Source organism: Paramormyrops kingsleyae, chromosome 3, assembly GCF_048594095.1.
Source record: "Paramormyrops kingsleyae isolate MSU_618 chromosome 3, PKINGS_0.4, whole genome shotgun sequence".
Classification (NCBI taxonomy): domain Eukaryota; kingdom Metazoa; phylum Chordata; class Actinopteri; order Osteoglossiformes; family Mormyridae; genus Paramormyrops; species Paramormyrops kingsleyae.
In genome coordinates this window covers 3,103,765-3,122,975 of record NC_132799.1, presented here as the reverse complement: position 1 = coordinate 3,122,975, position 19,211 = coordinate 3,103,765, and the positions used below count along the sequence as shown (strand labels likewise).

At 50.8% G+C, this 19,211-nt stretch overlaps 1 protein-coding gene and 1 long non-coding RNA gene across 4 annotated transcripts in view; both read right to left on the bottom strand.

The window, feature by feature from the left end:
* Window positions 1-6,997, bottom strand: part of LOC111852348 (uncharacterized) — a 41,625-nt gene extending 34,628 nt beyond the window's left edge. Inside the window, exon 1 of the long non-coding RNA XR_002840212.2 lies at window positions 6,676-6,997. This is a non-coding gene — a long non-coding RNA (uncharacterized lncRNA). The remainder of the gene's footprint in view (window positions 1-6,675) is intronic.
* A 3,412-nt stretch (window positions 6,998-10,409) lies between these two features.
* anapc1 (anaphase promoting complex subunit 1) overlaps window positions 10,410-19,211 on the bottom strand; it is a 28,029-nt gene continuing 19,227 nt past the window's right edge. For all 3 annotated transcript variants that reach the window (XM_023828203.2, XM_023828202.2, XM_023828204.2), the window contains 20 exons: window positions 18,914-19,148; window positions 18,733-18,824; window positions 18,162-18,296; window positions 17,717-17,799; window positions 17,494-17,572; window positions 17,321-17,395; window positions 16,808-16,854; window positions 16,289-16,379; window positions 15,936-15,989; window positions 15,495-15,730; window positions 14,141-14,227; window positions 13,291-13,408; window positions 13,084-13,161; window positions 12,870-12,937; window positions 12,622-12,760; window positions 12,381-12,467; window positions 12,191-12,286; window positions 11,332-11,530; window positions 10,899-11,051; window positions 10,410-10,694 (listed from right to left, as the gene is read on the bottom strand). In XM_023828203.2, coding sequence (XP_023683971.2) covers window positions 10,567-10,694; window positions 10,899-11,051; window positions 11,332-11,530; window positions 12,191-12,286; window positions 12,381-12,467; window positions 12,622-12,760; window positions 12,870-12,937; window positions 13,084-13,161; window positions 13,291-13,408; window positions 14,141-14,227; window positions 15,495-15,730; window positions 15,936-15,989; window positions 16,289-16,379; window positions 16,808-16,854; window positions 17,321-17,395; window positions 17,494-17,572; window positions 17,717-17,799; window positions 18,162-18,296; window positions 18,733-18,824; window positions 18,914-19,148 — 2,280 coding nt within the window. In that variant the 3' untranslated portion in view covers window positions 10,410-10,566. The remainder of the gene's footprint in view (window positions 10,695-10,898; window positions 11,052-11,331; window positions 11,531-12,190; window positions 12,287-12,380; window positions 12,468-12,621; window positions 12,761-12,869; window positions 12,938-13,083; window positions 13,162-13,290; window positions 13,409-14,140; window positions 14,228-15,494; window positions 15,731-15,935; window positions 15,990-16,288; window positions 16,380-16,807; window positions 16,855-17,320; window positions 17,396-17,493; window positions 17,573-17,716; window positions 17,800-18,161; window positions 18,297-18,732; window positions 18,825-18,913; window positions 19,149-19,211) is intronic.

Below are 19,211 nucleotides of genomic sequence, written 5' to 3'. Positions count from 1 at the left end.
TCGACCGCAAACATCACCGCAGTAAGAGGCCCCCTGACGGCTCCTGCAAGCCCACACCTCTCAGGCTTGGAGCGGCCGCCTGCCAGGCTGGTTCCGACCACAAGACAGCACTCTGCTGTCTGAACCGCCGGCAGCCATGGCTGAGCACCTGGGCGCCGATCTGGGAGGAGGTCAGGTGGTACTGTGCGGCTGTGAACAACACCTGGGCATTGTGCCAGTCCGAGCACCTGCGGATAATGACGCCATGCGCGCCCTCACCCAAATCTACAACATGCACACACACCCTACAGATATAATCCTGTCTGTTTCAAAAACAGCAAACATCTTACATTTTGCTCAGTGTGAGAGAGTCTGTAAAGGATTATTGTTTTAATACCTCTCTAGACAAATCTCATTGGATGGGTATTGGGACTTATCAGAAGCAATTTACACAGCTTGACACCACCACTGGTCTTGGTGAGCTGGAGGGCAGGCAGGGAATGAACCATGACAAAACATACACAGGTTATGATACCAAGACCAAGACCAATAACAAGCCCTGACATAGCCAAAACCGGGTAGAGACCTAAACATAACCAAGACCAGGTATAGACCCTAACATAACCAAGACCAGGTACAGACCCTAACATAACCAAGACCAGGTACAAACCCTAACATAACAAAGACCAGGTACAGACCCTAACATAACCAAGACCAGGTAATGATCTAATATAATCAAGACCTGGTACAGACCCTAACATAACAAAGATCAGGTACAGATCTAACATAACCAAAACAGGTACAGACCCTAACATAACAAAGACCAGGTACAGACCCTAACATAACAAAGACCTGGTACAGACCCTAACATACTGTAACAAAGACCTGGTACAGACCCTAACAAAACAAAGACCTGGTACAGAATCTAACATAACCAAGACCAGGTACAGACCCTAACATAACAAAGACCTGGTACAGAATCTAACATAACCAAGACCAGGTACTGACCCTAACATAACAAAGACCAGGTACAGACCCAGAACACTAAGCACAGACTGTCTCCTGAGACTCACTGTGACTGACTGTGTAAACATGGTCTGTGAGGAATGGTGGCTGACTGAAACTATCAATGAGGTCCAGGAGGCAATTCTGCATCCACCTGAGCATTACAGCATCACAGGATTTCTACTTTACCTCTGAAACCAGTTAACGAAAACGGACCCTAGTCCAGCTGGCTCCCATTTATGAGACATTAACCAGCCATGACAGTGGTGGGTCCTGAAGACTCAACTATTCACTCTCCCAATATGCCAAAACATTCCAGTCTATTTGTTAACTCAACTTAAATTGTGGAATATTTCAATATTGAAGAGTTTTTATACAATGACTGCATTTGGATTGGTGCTCCCCTTAAATGTGTAGTTGTGACGGGATTACCTTGAGCTTAAAAAAAAAAGATGTAGCATTTTACAAAAAAAAATATGAACACTTATCCTTACTGTCAACTGCTTTATAGATACATGTCCTGTGTCTTGTGGACCATCTCTCATAACTGATTTTAAAATATAATTTAAAATGATTTACATTACAAGCATGAAACTGTCGCACTGTTCTTTGTTCACATGTAACAGCCAGATGTTGCATTATACCAGATGTCATTGATTGTTTAACGGCCGTAGCTAAAATAGCAATAAATGTAACACACTTGTAAAGCCCTTAGAGACGCCGATACGGTAATAAAAACACGGGGACATACCTCCGCCTAGTGGAGCATTTAGGAATCACCCATCATCTAAAGAGCGCTTATCAAAGGCATGGTCATCGTGAGCTTAGAAGCCCATCCCAGTGAGGCAGCACGCCTCCTGCCCGGGGTTCCAGTCCGTCAAAGAGCACACGCGCTACTGTAGACTGTTCGAGAAACCCTGTAATACGGGGTGGAAGCCCACACCAAACATGGAGAACACGCAAATGGTACCAGATTTAAACGCGATATACTTGAAGTTGCGTAATGTGCGGATCTGTACAATTTTGGTGATTTTCGCCAAAATCAATATTAACGCGTTAGTTTCACGTTAGTCCGCAAGTTGATATATGGGTTTGTGTTTCGTATGACATCAGATGTTACGGTACTAGCAAAGTGCTTTTTTGTCTAAATCTAAAATGGTAAATTCAACCGTGCCAAAGAGGGTTTGGTTCGTACACTAATGGTGCTTTTCCACTGCATAGTACGGCACGACACGGTTCAGTTCAGCTCACTATTGGGGGGTTTTCCACTGGGAACAGTACCTGGTACCTGGTCCTTTTTTTAGTACCACCTCAGCCGAGGTTCCAAGCGCGCCGAACCGTTACCAAAACGTGACGTGTAAACTCTACTGGTCACTGATTGGCCGGAGAAAATCGTCATTACTGCGTCACTGAACTTGCGACACGAGACACAACAGACCCGCTAGATTTTTAGCACAGCCAGCGAAGGTTCGGACACACCATCAGCCTCTTTTGAAACAAACTCCTTCGTCTTGCTGTTAAAAACATCCACATGCCGAGAATGAAGAACACCATTCCGTCGATATGCTCCATTGTTGTGTGTTTGTTTGTGGCGCGTTTACGATGATGTCACGGCAGTAGAGGCGGCGCAACTATAACGACACGTGAATAATCCCGCCCACTCTAAAGCGGCACTAAACTGCAGTCGAAACACAAACCGAGCCGAACTGAGCCAAACCAAGGTGAGCTGTACTGAACCGTGCTGTGCCGTACTATGCAGTGGAAAAGCACCATAAATTTACCTTAAGACAATGGTGCCCGGGGCTCGAAAATATGTCAGCACTGATGCAACTAAAACAAGACACTTACCTCGTTTACCGACTCCTGTGGATTATCGAACAGTTAAACCTGCAGGCTTGCCAATATTTATTTTATTGTATTTTAAGGCAATGTCCGTTTTCTCTTTATCGCGACAAAACATGTTTCAAAGGTAGCCAACCTTTTGCGGAACAGTTCAAGGCCAGTCATTGCAAAAGGGAAAAATGTGCATTTTCTTTATTCAACCAGCAGAGGGAAGCACGTGCACGCCATAACCAAGCATTTCCTCCTGAGACCCAAGGAAAAAAGTGTCCTTCGGTTTTAGGTTATTTGTCTTTGGAGGAAATAAGACATCTTACAATTTAGATTTTTTCAAATTTATTCTTATTTTAATTTCACAGCATGTCCTCTTTAGTGCACAACAAGAATAAATACGTTTCCCAACATCAGTGCAAAAATAAATGCAAAAATACAATGCCCACTACAATGGACATAAATGAATAGGTCGGGTCTCAGGAGGATATGCTGAAACATCTTGTTCGCTCAGAAGGGATCAGAAGAACATTGGAAAGGTCATAATGTCACTGTAGCAGTTGTGTCACATTTTAGCAACACTGTAATATTGCAAAACTGAATTTCGTAGAACTTGCTACACTAAAACGACTTGTTCAGTTATTCGCTTCGCTGCAAAGTGTGAAATTCATTAAAGCATTACGCGTATTCACGCAGCCGCACCAGCGCTACCGAGAGACACGTTTCTCGTAAGGATCACCGTTTGGTGCATCATGAGCTCGGTATTTCCAAAAACGGATACACTCCTTTATGAAACGAACTTGAGGCGTATTTCCACAACATACAGACCATATTTCTATGCCGCCCATATGCATACGGTGATTTGGCTCCACTGCCACCGAAATTGCCAAAATGACAGGCGTCATGGGCTCCTAGCTCGCGCTTTTTCGCTCCGAGCGCGCGCTTCCGTTTTGAAAAGGGAACCATCACATACACTTTCATTCACACTTTACAGTGAGCCTGCAACGAAGTATTTCTCACTAAGTTTACCTTTCAGGCTACAAATCACACTTTCACCAAAAGTCTCCAACATACATGCGGGAATGTTGTCCTCTGAAGCAGAACGTACATGTTAATGCGTAGCTCACACGCTCCACAAATCAAATGCAGCGGCGTTCTTTGGCATACGCTGCATATCCGCCTTTGTCAAGGTATGCATATGGCCCTACCATGACAGGCGCATATAGTGATAATAATCAGCTGCTTATACACACAACCGTGGGAGTTGGGAGGTGTGTATACTGTAAACACGCACCAAGCTTTTTGTTTTCAATTTAGATCCACAATCGTTAACAAGACTGTAGACCATTGAAACAGTTTTATATTTACAAAATGTTTGTGGAAAAATGCATGCGTCTTACTTGACTGAAAGAGAATTTTAAGTGTATACAATGCGGCGAACGTGTGCAGGAGGCCAAGGCGTTTGAACCCTAAATAATGAAAACGAACAGTTCCTATTGTAATTATTATAATATGTAACATGCACATGAATTGTATGTAGGCGTATACGTCTCCGAAAGAGTGCAACAGTCTGTAAAACAAAATCAACTGCCACCAATTTTAACTGTCTCAATGGCCTCGTCTTCTAAAATACTGTTTTCTCGATGTATGACCTCCGTACCACCACTTCCTCTTCTCTGATACAGCGATTGCCGGATTTACTGGAAGCGCACCGTGCAGCAATTTCAAGCTGCACACCACCATCCTATTCATTTACAGAACAGCGGTCGCATTCACATTTTAGTCATACTGCCACTCGAAAAAAAAATGATTTTTCGTTTCGTCACGAGTGGCGCCTTCACTTGATATTTGCTGCAATATCCAGCCTCGTCTCAAAAACGTCCCCAAACTGCGAGAAGCAGCCAAAATAAACCCATAATATGCACTGATCGTTCTTTCAAGTCCAGTTTCGGCGGTCATCGTCATCATCACACACACATACACACTTTGTCAGTTTTCCTCTGACAATTAATTACATAGAAGTTTGAGTCCAATTTTACTGAACGGTCGTCGTTCCCACGTAACCTAGGGGTCTTTGACATGTGGTTCAGTTTACAGTGGCGCCTGATTTAATCCACTGGGAGTTACGCTTCTGACTGCATTTTATAGATGAACCTTATATTATATGTATATATTAGGCCTAGGCTAGAAAATACAAATGCATTAATCCATCCATCATTTAAAAAAATAAACTCGTGAACCTAATGATTTCTTGATGGGGTAAGAAGTAGAATTAAGTAATAAAACGAACACTTATTGGGTTTATCACAGAATGTCTGCGCATGCATGAAGCTCCAGGCAAAAAGGTCGGTGTGACCGCCCAGAGATAAGGCCATTCTCCGTATTTACATACACCCACACTAACACTTCCTTTAAAACTCAGCACTGGAGTGAATAACCCGTTTCCCCACTGAAATACTTTTACATCCTCAAACCTTTTCTTTAGTTCTGCATAACTGTAGCTGCAGGTCGTAGTTCAGAATAATTGTCCTTTCCTGTTTTATGTATACATACACACACTGTTTGAAAATTAGACAGATTCCCTGTTTTAAAACACGCATTTCTTCTACATTTAGCCTACGCCTTGGAAAGGTTTGCAGTGGAGGCCCTGGGCTTAAGAATTGCACAAACGGAAAACACCTTTCTATTCAAAAAATGAATCGCACCCTCGCTCTTTCTGCTAGATGAAAACCACATGAATGAACGCGGCAGTGGGAAATCCCAGAACTGTAATACCGAAATACTGAGAAAACAGGTTGATTGTGTCAGTAAGAAACAACGGCCCGCGTTCAGACATTGTAATTATGTCCTATCAGTCTACATTCGCCCGACAAACAATGACTTCGGCCACAAGCTGCACTAGAAAGCTTACATGTTCATTTATAAAGGTGAGTCTAAGTGTGTGCTATATTCCTGCCATCCTCACCCTAACAGAAACAAATAATTGCACGAAGATTCTAGTTTTAAAGGGTTAACTTATTTGATTTCCACGTGGCAATGTGAGAAATGAAGGCAAACTCATTTCTGATACGTGACCCTAATACATAAAACGAGGCAAACGGAAACGAGCCGCCGCCCCCAGATCCATAGGCACACGCCCTACCGGCCGTAGGCAGCTCCATTGTATTAAATACGTCGGACAGTCCCTCCCTAAAAAAGGCGAAGAAGCGGAAACTTTTTTCACTGGATATATATGTTTGGAGAAACGAAAAGAGGGGGAGACGGACCTCGTGCATGAGACGCAGCCCAGCGCCGAGGGGCCGAGCGGCTACATGGGGCCGGGACGTTTCTCCCCAGATACAGCTTAGCAGGTGCCGCATTTAGCAACAGGAACACACCCCCCTCCCGGCGGCTACGCAACGCAGCAAAATGAAACTGCATGACTCTGCAGTCTAACCATAGGTTTGAGCCGTCGAGTTTGAAATAGAGACCGGGGGGGGGGTACAGGAAGCCTAACTTACTATCTCTAGTCTCTACCGACAGACTTCCTCTCTCTGGTCGATAACGTTCAGCGCACCGCTGCATGTGCCATGCCACCTTTTCCTTTTCAAATGTGCACGCAGGTCTGCCGAGAATTAAAAAAAAATCTTTTGGAAAAACCTTCGAGACCGAGCATCACGTTTAAACTGCCAGCTTTCAATTTAATGAACGAGAAACCCACGAGATAAAGTCGGTGTGTGTGAGTTGTCCAAACTGTAACTTTTAGCACTCCTGCTTATTATAAGCATTTTGACGCTGCACACGTCCTGAAACGGGCGCCCGGAGCTGCGGCTTCACGCCAGATCGCCGCGGCCGCGGGCTGCTCAGCTTCCCGTTACTTACCGCGCACCGTCGCTTCTCCCCTCCGGAGCTGGAAACTTGAACGTCCGGGACCGGAGACGCAGGACACTTTTTAACTATGAGAAATCTGCGTGACTGTCTAGCAAATGTACTTCCACCGATGGCAGTAATCATATAATGACCCTTGCTGTCAGACTGGCTTGTCCTCTCGCTATTCACCCAGTAGGCTGGATTTCGTAGTGCTACTGCCATTCAAAGTAAGTCAGCGGTTGAACCGTGGCTTTCCCCTTCTGCTCGGTCACACCCACCCCGTACACTGACATCTAACAGCAACGGCTCTTGTACTGCAACAAAAAAAGTTTCACTCAAAAAAAAAAAAAATCGCAGCACGTTCGCCCTTTCCCTTTTTAAGACCTGCAAAGTGTGTTCATTCAGACTGAAATTAACAGAAACGTGTGTAGAAGCTCGCGCCTCATGCAGACATCGTCTAAGACCCAATGCGGTTTCAATGAAAAAAAAGTGCCAGAATTCGTCATTATGTGGGCTAATTGAAAAATTTGCACAATATTTTACTGTCCATACAATAAATATAATACCAAAAACGAACACACACACGGATTAAACTGATGCAGCGTACTGGCTGAAGATGGGAACTTATTAATAGACACAGCAAACTTAGTTGCACGGTGCTGCCAGGAAACTGTGAAGCTCGCGCTGTTGCATGCGCTCGCGGCTCTCCCCATCCACCATGGAAAAAGCGTGTATTCAGCCCCCAGTCTTTCCTGCCTGCGGCATCCTACGTGCCATGCCATATTTAGGAGCTCCGGTCACATTTTAAAATGTATTTTCTGCCTGTTCTGGATGTCCTGGTCACGTAAATTGACAGCTCGTGCGTTTATGATAGGCATAACAGGCGGGAAGTGTTTTCACAGGGCAATACAGGGAACTATCCCCTATGATACTGCCGCAAAGCAACATACGGCCAGACAATCCACACAATCTATATACAGTTCTTCTCATGAAATGTTCTAGAATGTCACTGCAGTGGTATTGCATTAGCTCTTAGATAAATCACAATAGCTAAACTGACTTATATGTAGTAAACGTGTTTGCTGTAAATTATAGCATTTTGATATTCTCCATGTGACCAATGTATATTGGAAGACTCAGTGTGGCTTAGCCTTGGTGTTTGTGCACTGAATAGCTGCTAAGGGACAGATGTGGCCGTCGTCATGCCCCAGAGCACCCAGGACGGCAGCCATGTGTGGATCCCTCTCCAGACATTCACACTGATCTTTACCGAGCCCCACTTTTTGAAACAGCTCACGTCCACATGACTTCAGGCCACTAGCCACACTTCTGCTCTGTGATCACAAGCTCAGATAATGAAATAATTCCTGCAGCCTTGAACGCTGCATCCACCACAGAGCACTTACCCTGGAATGTGTTTACTCAGAGAGAGGAATTTGCTGTGTTCTGGCTGCTCAAACAGGCCCAACACAGCTGTACAGTCGAGCGTCTCTCAGATTCAAAAACCCCTCTCCAGAGACACGGTTTATTAATACGCAGATTATACTGCCGTGGCAATGGGCGACAACATTAACATGGACAACAAATAAAAATAAAACGGAGAATGTGCATTGTTTTATGTGTGGACTGTTTTCCTCATACACGCCCTGTGTAAGTTTGCTTAGTGGTTACGGCCATGAACCAGAACACATTTATGTTCCCAGGAAGCTCCCTGCTGTTCTGTCATTTTTAACAGCCCCCCCCCCCCAAACTGACAAGCAGTATGCGACGTCAGGACTGTAATGTGTCAGAGAGACTTTTCCGGAGCCTGTTCGGTGTGACTGACTGGCCCTTCCTGCACAGCACATCACGGGTTACTGCGAGCCACAGGCCACAGAGCCAAAGCAAACAGGAAGAGCCACCACCACCATGCCTCTCTGGAGGAATTTCTCCGCCATTCCAGTAGAGATGCCAGTGCTATTTGATACCTGGTGATTCTCAGAACTCGCTAGAAAACAACTGCGGCTCTACGCCCTGAGAAATAAAGTGCAGTGACCTAAACCCAGCTTTGCACTGGAGTTTCTACAAAAAAAAAAAAATGCAGCTGGAATTCCTCTCATGATGCACAACTGGACCGTGCTTCCGCTCGGCAGGGGCATAAGGGCCTTTTGTTGTGCGTGGTGTGAGACGGCCACGTGGAGGCAGATGAGAGGCATTCCAGTGGGCCGACGTCACCCACCACAGGCTTGCAGACCCGCCCTGAATCCGTGCTGGGCCGCAAGATGCGTTCACTTCTGAAAAGGGAAGAGAGCCCAAACCGTGATGTGATGGAAACTTCCCACGAGACTCTGCCCCCCCTCCTGTGAAACTTCGCCTATGATATTTAATCTAAGAATCATCCAGTGTTGTTCAGGACTCATTATCAGTGGGGTGGGGCCATTTCCTCTGACATTTCTGGGAGACGATGCGAAAGGGGCCCAATGACTGTTTGCAGTTACCGGCTCTGCTCAAGACGTGCTTAACGCGACATCGCCCAGGAAGACGGACGCCCAGAGAGACCGGAATGGCAATCTGCATACATCCTGATACATCGAGCCCCCCCCTATGAAGGGCATCAGGAAGATTATCGCTTGTGCCAGAGACAGCGGCAGAGCCGAAAACGCCACGAGTGGGAATCAGGGTTTTACATTCCCAACAGTAAAAACTCAAACATTAGAAGTGCCTAAATCCCTCCTCAGGATCCCACATTGCCCAGAGTTGGGGGGAGGGGTCACCAGTAAGTTAAGGTGTGTAACATGCTCCATAAATGAAGAGAGATCTGGTTTGATCCAGGCTGCCGTCGACATCGGCACAGATGTATGTCCCGGAGTGCGGCCACGTTGTATCGCCACATCTGCTGTCGGGTCTTAAAGTGTAACGCAGAACCTGCAGAATCAGAGAGGAAACTTGGTGCCACAAGGCCTTCTTCCCACGGCTGTTTGCCAACGGCGTCGCCATGGAGATTAAAGGGGAGAACCAGTCAGAAAGCGAATGGGGCCCAGTGTGGGACTTTACCCCCCGTCCCATGTGGCGTCAGGGGTAGTGATTGTCGTCCACAATGCCTCCTACTCCGCATCCCCCCCCCCACACGGACTCCCCTGGATGACGGCATGAAACCGCAGGGGCACTGACGGCTGTGCCCCCCGACGGCTGTGCCCCCCGACGCGTCACAAGAATCACCAACAGCTGAAATTCACCAGAACCTCCGGCCGTTTCAGCTCTGTGACTTCATCTGTGACCCAAACCGGAATCTCCTAACAGATAGACCTGTAAACACACACATTGTTGCAGGCGCACATGCGGCATAACGGGAGACAGACTCTCCGCAGAAGCGTTACGGGTCACGGGGCTGCGTTGTGTGGTCCGGCAGCCATTGCTGGGAGCCACACGGCCACTGGCATCTCTGATGTGCCAAAAACGTACATTCTGGATGCAGGGGATTCCAATTTAACCCAAGAAGTGGAAATTATATCCGGCACTGGGCCTTTTGGAGGTGCCTGCCACACAGGATTCTGCTCACTCAGACGAAAGCTAAGAGAACATTCTAGAACGTCCAGTCAGAAAAATGGCCAGATCTGGCCCAATAATCTTCTCAAAGCGAGAAATTATGGTAAAATCCTGAAGTCTGTATGAAGATGTTCCTGAGGCAATATATATTTCCACTGGATTTCCACTGGATTTCCACTGGATTCCTGACCCGCAGACCAGAAAGGTCACAGGACCTAGAATTTATTTTTTTCATTTAATTTCCTTCATTAAGATTCACAGACAAAAAATTGTTTCACGTAAAAAGAAATACTTTATGTACAGCACTTGGTAAGAAATGATCTTAAGTGAGGTTTGACGTTACTGGGTCTGTGCAGCCCAGACAGACAGGGGGCAGCGTTAGAAGACAGGGCACCCCCCCACGGGGTCTCCAGCCTCCAGCAGCAGGGGGGCCAGGCGGAGCAGGGCGCGTACAGGGACCCCCAGCTGGCTGAACCTCAACAGCAGCTGCGGGAAAGAGGTGCATCCTGGGAAAGGAGAGAGACACGGGTGAGGGGGCACAGATACACCTCATTACCCGGCGCTTTTTAAAAATAAAACTACATATGACTCATCACCCCCTCCCCCCCACCTGTGTCCCTGGAATTAAAACTAAACCCCAAAAAGATGGCGGGTCTGGTGTCTTCATGGGGGACAGACCAGTTCGTGGCTCCAGTTCGTGGGTCTCCTACCTTCCAGGTCGTCGACGGCCATCTTCCTGAAGCTGGGGATGGAGTGGAAGACCAGGTAGCAGGCGAGCGCAGCGGAGTGGGGGCCCTCGGCGGAGTGGGGGCCCTCGGCAGAGCCCTGGCCCCTCAGGTAGCTCTGCAGGATGGCGCTGTTGTCTGCCGGAGCAGAGGTGTCACATACTTCCTGTGTGGTTCGCCTCCCGCGCAGACGCAGACGCAGACGCAGACGTTTTTGCATATCTGCCTTACTGGGGACTTTCCATTCGCTCTCAGTTTAATTGATAAGCTGTTAACCCTAAAGACCCAGCTACTCCAGGCCGGCGGAGGCGGACTGGCCGCCCATTTGAGGGCGCAGCTTCACGCTGGAGCTCTGCCAGGCGGCCATGCTCACCTCCCGGCCTGCGGGGTGTGTGTGTGTCGGGGGGGGGGGTCTCACCACACAGCCAGCTGTCCAAGGCCCGGTCGGCAGAACACTTCATGATGGCCAGGAACTCGGAGCTGAGGAGCAGCCCCCGGTCGTGGGGGTCGCTGCGGCGCTCCTGCAGCACTCGGCTGTCACACAGCTCCAGCACCAGCTTCACCTGCCACAGGGTGAAGGTCTCGCACACATCGCCCCCGCGGAGGCCCTGTACAGCCTGGGGGAGGACGGGGGCATCACATCAGAGACACACCGGCCAGCGCAGTCCCCGCCCGCCCTCCCCATGCCTCTAGGGGCTGCGGGGTGACTTGCAGCTCATTCTCCATCCAGGGGTAGGTTTGTCATTTCTGGGGGCCCACCTAAAAGAAAATCACCTCCCCCTGGCCCCCCCCACTGTAGTTTGAGCGACTTGAATGGTGATGAACACTGCTGCCGTCTTTATCACACGCAGGACACAGAAGGTTTACCTGCCACATGGTAAAAGGCCCCCTTAATTACCAGATGCAGCCTGAAGCCATCGCTGGCATATCTGTACCCTTTTCTCAGTCAGAAAAAAGGGTATAGATACAAACATTAATGTACCACCAATGGTCAATTTCTGTACCCTAAATTAGAATGAAAGGTACATTTACCTACAGCTAGGGTACAATTGGCAGACCCTTGAGGGTACAGCCCCAGTGACAAGTAATTGTACCCTCAAAGGTACAAACTGGTACTCTTTTTCTGACAGTGTAATGCGACCATCAAATGTCACTGCAGGACAGCAGCATTGCAAGTAGACACACGTAAAGCGCAGGCGGGCAGATGGGTTGAAGAATTCCGTGTCGTGCAGGACGCCCGACCTTTTCGCCGCAGACGGGAGACTTCGGCCCCTCACCTGATCGACGGCGATGTAGGTGGGCAGGATTTCGGGGATCTCCTGGGTGACGCACTCGTACAGGATGGCGGAGAACAGAGCCAGCGTGTCCTGTTTCTAAGGAATAACATCGGGGTCAGAAGGAGCAAGTGAACAGTGGGAGCGGACAGAGGCTCAGCGAGGGCCGGCGCCCGAGCGCGGGGAAGCTCACCTCCTTCATGTTCTCGGCGGGTTTGCAGAAGTATTCGGCGAAGGAGACCAGCGCCGCGTCCGAGGTGAAGGTGGAAATGGCCTCGGGCTGAGAGGAAGGACAGAAGAGAGAAGTGAACAAAGAAGCTAAGGACGCTGGCTGGATCATTAAGGCCCGAGTCTGGGATGGGAAGCTCCCAACTGGACCCCTCACTAGCTGGGGGATACGGCCAGGGTTGGGTCCATTTTCCAAGGGCTCCTACCTTGAATGTGCGCACTTCCGGGTTGTGGTTGTTGACGCTGGGGGCCAGCAGGCTCTTCCAGCCGCGGGGGTCGTCCTTGTATGGCAGTTGTCCAGCACGCTGCTTCACGTACAGCACGCCGTCGCAGGACAGGATGGACCTGTGGGGGGGGGGGGGGGACATGGGGTTCAGTGGGGGCAGCCAGGACACACAAACTGAGCAGGAATCACGAGAGTGAATTTCCCACCCCTCGCAAAGCGAATACTCACTGCAGGTGCTGAGTCCCCCTGCTGGTGTCAATGGTCAGCCCCCAGTACCGGGGCCCCTTGACCTTCACCTGCAAGACACCCCCCCACCAAATCCGTAAGCCGGGGCAGGTCGAGGGTTCAAAACAATGCTGAGTGGAGGCTTCGGGGTTTATTATAAACATGCATGTAAGCAGAGCATCAAACTGTGCCATGGGGGGGTGGGGTCGCCAGCTACCTGCTTGAGGAGGTGTAACTCCGGCAGCATGGTGGGGGCCATCAACTCAACTGTGGTCTCTTCGTACCACGGAGTCTCCTGGTGGACAAACAGAGGCGCCGAGGGAGGGAGTCACATGACATGAACAATGGTATTCATCTAATACCTGAAACAAGACGCGGTGGTGTCAGGAGCACAGCAGGCGTCGGGGGGGGGGGGGGGGGGCACCTTATAAGTTACATCCAGCAGGGCGTAGCAGGGTTTGCACGTGTCCACGTCCACGGGGATGAGGAGGCGGGGCTCAGCCGCCAGGACTGCCAGGTGCCTCAGAGCCTGCAGGTGATACCTGTGGGGGGGTGGGGGTGTGTCCAAGGCATCAGTGTCACTCGTAACTGCAATTAGTGTCGGTCTGTTAAAGTGCAAACAAGCACCGCCCCTTGAGAGACACATCACCCCATGATGCCCCGCCCCTTGAGAGACACATCACCCCATGATGCCCTGCCCCTTGAGAGACACATCACCCCATGATGCCCCGCCCCTTGAGAGACACATCACCCCATGATGCCCCGCCCCTTGAGACACATCACCCCATGATGCCCCGCCCCTTGAGAGACACATCACCCCATGATGCCCTGCCCCTTGAGAGACACATCACCCCATGATGCCCTGCCCCTTGAGAGACACATCACCCCATGATGCCCTGCCCCTTGAGAGACACATCACCCCATGATGCCCTGCCCCTTGAGAGACACATCACCCCATGATGCCCTGCCCCTTGAGAGACACATCACCCCATGATGCCCCGCCCCTTGAGAAACACATCACCCCATGATGCCCCGCCCCTTGAGAAACACATCACCCCATGATGCCCCGCCCCTTGAGAAACACATCACCCCATGATGCCCCGCCCCTTGAGGCACATCACCCCATGATGCCCCGCCCCTTGAGAGACACATCACCCCATGATGCCCCGCCCCTTGAGAGACATATCAACATTCTAGAGATATTACCCATAAAATTATACATCTGAATTCCATGTAATAAAAGCCATCTTTACGGAATAGAGGGGGCACCATACCTGTTGTCTGTGCTGTGCGCTGGGAAGTGGGGGTACAAGGCACAGAGGAGGGCAGCAATGGCAGAGTTGGAGGTGCTCAGCGTGTACCTGGGGAACACAAGTGCGTGTGCATACGGGGGTCAGAGAATGTCCACCACATCCCACCCTCACATCCCACCCTGACATCCCACCCTGACATTCATTTATTCTGTAATTAAAAGCAAACTAAAGCTGGTTGATTACACCCAGTTTCCTGTTCTGACACATAAGGCTGAAATAAAACATTAGGAAAGTGTTCCGTTAATGTTACAGGACGCCAACTGGAGGGGCTGCAGGACACACTACTGCCTGGGGGGTTAGGAACGGCAAATACTCGTATCGGAGCTCTGGGGCTGCAAGTCCCTGAAAAATGTAACGTTAAACTAAGAGCTCCAGCAGCAGCACAGGGCAGGACCGAGCCGCGTCGGACTCCACAAACCCCCCCAACGGCGGAGGAGGAACCTGACCCAAATTCCAGGCTCTCGCAGTCACACAAGGGAGCCGGCAACTCCCTTCCTTGCGTGGGAACAACCCCCCCCCCCCCGCCCCACCACACCACACCCCAAGCAGTCCACGGGATGCAAGCCAAGCTCCATCTGAGGTGGGGGGGTCCCTCGGAAGAGTGGGAGTGGGGTGCAGAGACATGACGTATTCAGTCATAGAAAACAACTGCAGCATAATTCCTGGGAGGTGGGAGGGGGGCGCGGCAGGAAGCCAGACCCAGAGCCAGACCCTGGGTGGTGTGTGTCTGGGGGGGGGGGGGGGGCTCAGCCCGCTTGGCGTGGGCTGGTTCCGTCCAGCTGCAGCTGGTTTCTACCAGCAGTGCCGCCAGCAAGAGACATCTGAAAGCGATTCCGCCACCCCCCCCTTGCATTCCCCAGGCCGCAGACAAACCGAGAGCCCACCCACAGCTGCTGCGCATTGAGAGCTGCGCCCGCATGTCCGAGAGGACAGGGACGGTGAGCGGGGGTGTAGTGACCCCTCCCTCTGTGCAGGATCACGGGTCCCAGCACAAACACAGGAACCCAACATGCTGGGCCGACACTCTCCGGGCTCCGGCGCTTAAAGACACGGCGACCCGCCAGGAGCTCAGCGCTGCCCTACCTCCGCCGTTCACAGTCCCTGAATCAACTGGGGCGTAAGGCCTAGGGCGGGGCCTAACAGTGACATCACTGTGACATCAACATGACCATGGGGTCCTACTCCGCTGAGCCACACATCTCTCCCACTTAGAGGCTACGAGTGCAGGTCACCGGGTTTAAGGGGTCTAGCGGTTATGTGGCTGGGGGGGGGGGGGGTCACAGCGAGGAGCCGGGGTGCGGTCAGGGGCACCCACCTTCCCCCTCCCAGGAAAAGCAGCCCCAGTGCCATGTGATGCGCCATGTGGAAGCCGTAATTCATCTCGCCGCTGGTGCGGCGGTGCAGGAAGCGGCAGAGCTGCAGCACGCGCAGGTCCCCCGATCCGGCCATCACCATGGCGATGGACAGCAGGACCATGCTCAGGCATGTCTGGACATTGTAGTGGCCCATCTGCCACATGTGTGCGTTCAGTCGGTCGACGTCGTCTATTCTCTATTGGGGCGTAAAACACACTGGCTGCATGCATTTGTCATGTCAAAACACAATAAACCAAATGCAAATTCAGAAATATCAAGCGGTTCGTCGAAATATCTGACCAAAAAAGTGGTTCCATAATTACTCATTTCAGCCGATTGCGCTGAGCACTTGTGAAGTGCTGCTGTTAAGCATTTGCTTACTTGACGGGGGAGGGACTTACGACAGTCGCAGATGAGGGTGTCAGGCACTGCATGAAGTTCCTTGCAAATTTGTACTGGGGGGGGGGAAGGAGGGTAGGTAGAGAAGAGGTTAAATTTAACCAGATTGCAGGTATCAGATCTGCTTTTGGCTTGTTCCTAATTTTGATCTTATTTTAAGAGCAAGCTGGGCATTCCAGGTCAAAGTCACATGACTAGGGCAGCATGTTAATTATAACAGAGGATCCCACACATGGAAAAAAACAACCAAACACAGCAGCACACTGAGTGCTTATTCCACAAAGTGAACTGACTGGATGCTTAAAGGGCGTCTTTGGTACATTCGGTCTGCAGTCTCGCCGTGATTTTTATTTACCAGGCAGTCGAAGGCGTCTGAATTGGCCGAGCCGGCGAAGCGGAAGCCGACCGCCATGCAGGCTCCAGCTATGATGTAGACGTGGGCTTGGCTGATTGAAAAGAGGAACGGGACAGAGAGTGAGCTTAGGGACCGTGGCGAAACTCACACCGCTCTCAGTTTGCGACAGTCTCTCCAGAAATGAACAAAGATGGTCAGACCAGGGAGGGGAGAACGAGGTGAAACCACGGCTTTAATCGAGCACCAGGGGCTCAGCTACACCGCAGAGTGAAATCTGCACCGTAAAAGGGAGAGAGGGGCATTCAAAAAAACACCGGGGCGGGGCTACAATTTGATTCAACCAATGAAAGTTAAAAATGGTGCAATTGACAGTGTACAATAACCCCACCCCCTAGGTTTCAAATGCTCATCTCTCCCACACAGTGAAACAATCTTAACACGTGCATCTGCAAAACATACAAATGCAAATAAATTAAATATATGTGCAGTGAATTAAAAGGCCCCATGGACCATACTCACGCCAGAGTCTCCATATTCATATCCTCAGAGGGAGGTGCCTGGATAATCTAAGGGAAGAAATTTACCAGAGAGCAGAATATTATAGAATATCTGTGTCACGCTGACCATTCCGAACGGGAACAGGCAAACAGGAGCAGTAGCTGGCAAGAGACAGGCCGGAACGCCGACAAGGTCAAAGGAGTTGGGGGCTACAGATACAGGAAGTGGGGCCACTAAGACAGGAAGTGGGGGCCACTAAGACAGGAAGTGGGGCCACTAAGACAGGAAGTGGGGCCTACCAACATGCAGAGTGAAGTCAGGAATTGTTGCAGTTTTCTTGGCACTAAAGCTGTCCTGTTAAAGCCCCATATCATCTTCCCCTACACCACCTAAAAAGGAAGAACTCCTATAGTCTCTGATGCTAATCTACTAGCTGGTCACTTTGAAGGTTCCCAAGCAGCCTTTGTGTGAGAGTCCCAGAGGGCGGGGCTTCCTGAGGTCCCGCCCCTCCCAGGAGAGACATGCTCTGCTCACCTGGGGCACATTACTGTTGATCCACTCCACGTCTGGCAGGATCTCGTCCCACATGATGAGGCAGCGAGCCAAAGTCTGCCGGGGGGGGGGGGGGGGGGGTAAACACCGTAAGGAGACCGGGACCCGTGTCACATGTCACGCCGTTTCCTAAGAGGAAGTTCCCACGGACTCACCCTCAAGAGCAGGAACTCTGGTTTGATGAAGTCTAACAGGAACATGGTGTCGGGGGCTCGCAGCCAATCAGCAATGGACCTGCGGGGGCAGGACAGGCAGCATCGGCAATGGGAAAGAATGGTTGCAAGGAATGCGTGTCGCTAAGCAACGGATCAACAGGCTGGCAGGTGAACAACCGTGCAGGACACAGCAGCCTGATCCGAACTGGTTTGCCCGGATTACCTGTTATTTGTTTTTAGGTAGATCATTGCCAAGGCAAGCGTCGCTCCTGGACAGGTGACATCGACGTTGATGGTGTCACCTTCCTGTCAAAAACAAATGTATAAACAGGCAAAGCAAATAGGTCCCAGCATTCAGACCTGGCCATTCAAAAGTTATGGAAATTATGGAGACGAGAGACCTGAGCTCAGCACAGACACGAATGGAGGAGGAGGAAGTCTGGCCACATTTCAGCTGGAAATCGAGATTTCAGAGGCAGCCAGACACGCCAGCAGGGGGCATACTGGTTAAGGATCAATTTGTATTGAAGGAGATTTCCAGATAAAGGTGAGGACAGGGTCAGCGTATCTGAAACAGCCTGATCCGATAGAAAAGGATTGTGGGAAATGAAGCTAAATGGGGCTAATGGGAGGGGCTAACGGGAGGGGCTATCCAGGGTGTGTCATACCTTGATCTGGTAGCTGGGGGACTTGTGCTTCTCCCGGTTGGCCCCCGCATGGGCCCGCCGATGACCCCCCACCATGTACTGGTATAGCTGCTCAGGGACGTTGAGGTCGGTCATACCTATCAGGTTACTGCCATGCTGGGGGGGGGCAGGGGGCAAAAAGGTTAACACAGGTCAAACCATGCATGCAGCTCGATGAGAGACCATTTTATGAATATCTCTGTTTGGCTGTAGGTGGCACTAGAAGGAAATGCTCAGCGTCAGGTCGTTAGAAACGCACTTCAGGAGTTTGTCATGGTTTCACAAGCGGAAAGCAGTGTTTCGCAAGCCGGCCCTCAGGGAGCCCCAGACGGTCCACATTTTTGCTTCTTCCAAGCTCCCAACACATCTGTGCCAGAAATTCGGTGTTCTTGATCGGCTGGGAGCTTGGAGGGAGCAAAAATGTGGACCGTCTGGGGCTCCCTGAGGGCTGGACTAGAGGAGCCTCTCAGTCTACGACTGTAGAAGTGTAGGACAGCAGTACACAGGAGGACCAGCAGGGGGCCCTCAGCCTCTCCCCTCGTTCCCTACTCACCCCCAAGCAGACCATACCCAGGGCCAGCCCGGCAGCCAAGGAGTAGGACTCCCGGTCGGTGCAGTACTCCATCTCTGGCCCTGGGGGGCGCCCTGTGACGGCAGAGGGACAGTCAGCCAGGGGCAGCGTGAAGGTCGGCGCGGGCTCGGGACGGGACGGGAAAGGTGGAACTTGCACGCACCGATCTCGGCGAGGAGGACCTCGGCATTGTGCCGGTGCCCGGTGCCCTGGTAGACGAGGCCGATTCCGACGACGGCGGCCACCTGCACGTTGTGGGGCACGTCCAGCTCGGTGGAGGTGGGCGGCAGCAGGGCAGGGATGTGGATGCTGAGCAGACGCGTGATGGACATGTCCATGGTGCTCAGCTTGGCGGCCGACACACCCAGCAGGAGCCCGATGCTGGTCATCTCATGACCCTGGGGGGGTGGCACAAAATGGGGGGGTGACACAAAATGGGGGGGTTCACCTAACAGCTAAGA